The 3,979-nt window shown below is 40.3% G+C and overlaps 1 protein-coding gene across 2 annotated transcripts; it reads left to right on the forward strand.

The window, feature by feature from the left end:
• The first annotated feature begins 178 nt into the window (after positions 1–178).
• Positions 179–2,739, forward strand: SDR42E1 (short chain dehydrogenase/reductase family 42E, member 1). Of its 2 annotated transcripts, none has more exons than XM_008940234.1 (2): positions 179–282; positions 1,573–2,739. In XM_008940234.1, exon 2 carries the CDS (start codon positions 1,581–1,583, stop codon positions 2,673–2,675), a length of 1,095 nt encoding a protein of 364 aa, XP_008938482.1. In that variant the 5' UTR covers positions 179–282; positions 1,573–1,580; the 3' UTR covers positions 2,676–2,739. The 2 variants fall into 2 exon arrangements, with proteins under 2 accessions (XP_008938482.1, XP_008938475.1); XM_008940227.1 differs by having other exon boundaries at positions 185–282; positions 1,568–2,739.
• Positions 2,740–3,979: the final 1,240 nt, after the last annotated feature.

A 3,979-nucleotide genomic window follows, 5' to 3' on the forward strand; every position in this document is an offset into this window, starting at 1 on the left:
GGCGTTTCTCCGACTGCAGCCTCTCTTGAGGAACAGCGGGGCGGGATGTGGTTCTGCCTTGCTGAGCAGATGGTGAACTGAAGGGCTTCAATTAAAACGTGGAATAGGTCTGTGAATAACTGTGTGGGGATACTAAACTCAGATCGGCTGTAACGTGCGTTTTTACCATGTCTTTTATAGGTCAATTTCCTTAAATAGTGCCAAAAGAAAGAAGATGGAACCAGAAAATACTGCCAAGGAAACAGTGCTCATTACTGGAGGAGGTGGTTATTTTGGCTTCCGGTTAGTGCATTAAATAGTTATTACATTAATAGAGTGCTGCTGGCGAGGCAACAAAACCCATCTGTAAAAGAGAGAACGGCCTGAAATGCCTGGTCCCATTCACCCCATCTTAGCTGGGGGCTCAGTTTTAAGCAAACGTGTTTTTCTGTTTCAAAATGTTTCAGGTGATTATGTTGTGTTTCCAAATGTCAATCATCAGCTGGCTTGCAGACATTTACCTGTCTGGTCACCTTTGTAATGGGCTTTTAGATCACCATCTTTCAGCCTGCTCTCAAGAGCAAGCCTACACTTGTATGCAGATCTTTCTTTTGACATTAGGCCATGACTTACAAATAGCATGTGCTTAGCTGTATAGATTAGCTCCTCCAGCTGCTCTTTATTCACAGGAATATATTTTTATGGCCATTAATGGTCTAGGAGTCTAGGATTACAGTTGTTAAGTAAGGTATAGATTTAAGTGAAATCCATCTCCTCTTACTGTAAATGGCTCTAAACCATGTAAAGAAAAAAAAACCCTATTCTGAGCCCTAGACTATCTTCTAGAGTATGTTCAGAGTCATGGACTGGTTACACAGGTGAGAGGGATTGCAGTCATGACCAAAAAGTAAATTTTAAATGGGGAGAAAAACCCTCAGGAGATACCTATCTGACTTCTGCTCAGTTTCTTTCCTCTTCTGTCTACCCCTTTAAGTACTATAGAAATAAAAGTTATAGGAAGGGGGGAGAGAAATACCAGGTTTGTAGTTTGTGTCAATACCTGCGTTTGTATCTGTGCAGTAAGACGTAGACATGCAGCTAAATATTCATCTTGGGAGCATCTTACTCATTTGTCTTCTCCATAAATTTAAAACACAGTGGCAAAGATCAAGCTATGGTCCTGACAGACCTGAGATAGTACAAACACAGTAAAATAAAACCAGTAAGATTTTTTCCCAGTATTTGGCTACAGGTTTACACCTGAAAGGTTTGCTGTTGCTGATCTGTAGACAGAAGCAGAGAAATCCAAAAGGTTGCTGAAAGCACTTCTGCTGTTTCTCTTCTGAGTTTGCTTACAGCATTTCTGCTTTTTTTTTTTTCCTCCAGAATATTCATGGAGACCAAGAGATTAGTTCAGTACATAAACTATCACAGTTGAATCTTCCCTATGGCTGAATATTTAAAAGATTCCCATCAGAAATTAGAAAAAAATAAATAGATAGTTAATAGTCTTCTCTTACCTCCAGGTGAACTGTTTCATGCTTTATTAGGCTGTGTGTACTAACATATGGTTTCTGTCACGCTTTAGTTTAGGTTGTGCCATGCACCAAAAGGGAGTTGATGTGATTCTCTTTGATGTCGTGAAGCCACTTCAAGCCGTGCCAGAGGGAATGAGGTTCATGGAAGGGGATGTCTGTTGCCTGTCTGACGTGGAAGAGGCTCTTAGAGATGTAATCTGTGTATTCCATATTGCTTCCTATGGAATGTCTGGCAGGGAGCAGCTGAACCGAAAACTCATAGAAGATGTTAATGTGAAAGGAACAGAAAATGTCATCCAAGCCTGCAAGAGCACAGGGGTGTCGAGTCTGGTTTATACAAGTACATATAATGTGGTATTTGGAGGCCAGATCATAGAAAATGGGGATGAATCTCTGCCTTATCTACCTCTTCACCTGCATCCAGATCACTATTCCCGCACCAAATCTTTAGCTGAAATGAAGGTGCTGGAGGCAAACGGTGCCGAGCTTGGAAACGGGAAGGGTGTATTAAGGACTTGTGCTCTCAGGCCAGCAGGCATCTATGGGCCTGGAGAACAAAGACACCTTCCAAGAATAGTTAGCTACATTGAAAGGGGACTGTTTAAATTTGTATATGGAGATCCTCGTAGTTTGGTAGAGTTTGTACATGTAGACAACCTGGTTCAGGCTCACATCCTTGCCTCTGAGGCCCTCAAAGCCACCAAAAAGCACATAGCTGCAGGCCAAGCCTATTTTATTTCTGATGGCAGGCCTGTCAATAACTTTGAATTTTTCCGACCGTTAGTGGAAGGTTTGGGTTACAAGTTCCCAACTTGCCGCCTTCCTCTCTCCCTTGTCTATTTTTTTGCATTCCTTACTGAAGCAGTTCATTTTCTTGTGGGACGTGTGTATAATTTTCAGCCTCTCCTCACTCGCACAGAGGTTTACAAAACTGGTGTCACACACTATTTCAGTCTGGAGAAGGCCAGGAGGGAGCTGGGGTATGAGCCTAGGCAGTACAGCCTGAATGAAGTGGTGGAGTGGTTTCAATCACAGGGATGTGGACCAAAGCCAGGCAGGTACACCATGGGGCAACTTGCTAGGGATGGAGGATTGCTCTTGCTGCTCATTGCTGTGATGGTCTCATGGTTTCAATCTGCAGTTACATTTTCACTCTGAAAGCTGGAGTGCTGAGTATGGAGGATAGAACTTAGCTACGTTCTCATAGTACTGTTGCTTTTGACAGACACAAAAAAAAACCAACCAAACAAAAAATACACATTTGTGTCAGGTAATGAACCATCTTCAACAGTTTTATCCCTGAGGAATGGAAATGCTGAGTAAAAAGGAGTAAAATTTTCATACACGGTTCCTCTTCAAAGTAAAATTGATCAGATCACTAACAAGATGAAGCTATTACTGCAAACAGCATTTTACTGTCAGGTCCAACAGCATCCTACAGTGAATGGAACTAGTGTCCTTAGACTGATACTTCTTCCTCCCTGATGGGAATATACTCTTCATCCCTGCCCATAATTCCTAAAAAGTTTGTATTACATGATCCAGAGGAGAATAAACTTACTCTGATCACATTCCAAGACTAAATTCAGCTTTCCAGATGTATGTATGGCTAACCTAGATTAACTGATTAACTCCTAGACAATAAATACTTTTGGTTTTGTAATGAATACGTTCTGGTTTGCTTTTCTGAGCTAACTCTGTGATATCTAATGACACTTCTGGAAAATGCAGAATAGCTAATCTGAGTTACAGCAAAATGCTTAAAGCAGCACAGATTTGTAGATTTTTCCAACAGTAAAATATGCCTGTTTAAAATGAATGAGCTAGCTAAAGTGCATTCATAAATAAGACCTAGGATTTTTTTCCCAGCATTATTGAATGGTTCAACAAATAATCCATCAAAGACATCTGGTAAGTGATTACATTCACATTCCACTGCTTATAAAACATTTTTAGTCTTTAATAATATTACTTTAACACCTGACACCACTTGAATAGAAGAACTTCACCATTGCAATAGGATGCTGAACACTTGATATAATGAAACTCCTAATTTTGTGGCATTTTAAGAATAGAAAATAAGACCTTGTTAAGTATAGGTCACTACTGACTCGAGCAATTCCCTCATCTCTTGTCAGTTTAATATAGAAAGGATACTGAGAAACATCACATCAGAATGTTAGAGTTGTTTTCCCTTAACCCATCAGCATTAGTTTCAGTCCTTGATAAAAGAACAGTCCTTCAAGAAGTTCACACTTCTCTTTAAACGTTAGTCTTTCCATTTGAACAGCTGAAATTACACTGATCTTAAACTAATTTTGTCTGAGCTAAAGTTAGTTCCGTACTGATAAACCACCATGATTTAAATGGGAAAGTGAAGGATGCTCAGAAAGAAAAAATGCCTCAGAGAAACCAAGCAGAAGTCCTCTGCCACCCATGTTTAGAAGATGGAGATTCTTGTC

Source organism: Merops nubicus, unplaced genomic scaffold (genome assembly GCF_000691845.1).
Source record: "Merops nubicus isolate BGI_N331 unplaced genomic scaffold, ASM69184v1 scaffold1750, whole genome shotgun sequence".
In the NCBI taxonomy this organism is placed as follows: domain Eukaryota; kingdom Metazoa; phylum Chordata; class Aves; order Coraciiformes; family Meropidae; genus Merops; species Merops nubicus.

Coding starts and splice junctions, on each gene's coding strand:
- SDR42E1 (XM_008940227.1), top strand. CDS start 215: ATGGAACCAGAAAATACTGCCAAGGAAACAGTGCTCATTACTGGAGGA. Junction 283..1,567: donor GGTGGTTATTTTGGCTTCCG/GTTAGTGCATTA, acceptor GTCACGCTTTAG/TTTAGGTTGTGCCATGCACC.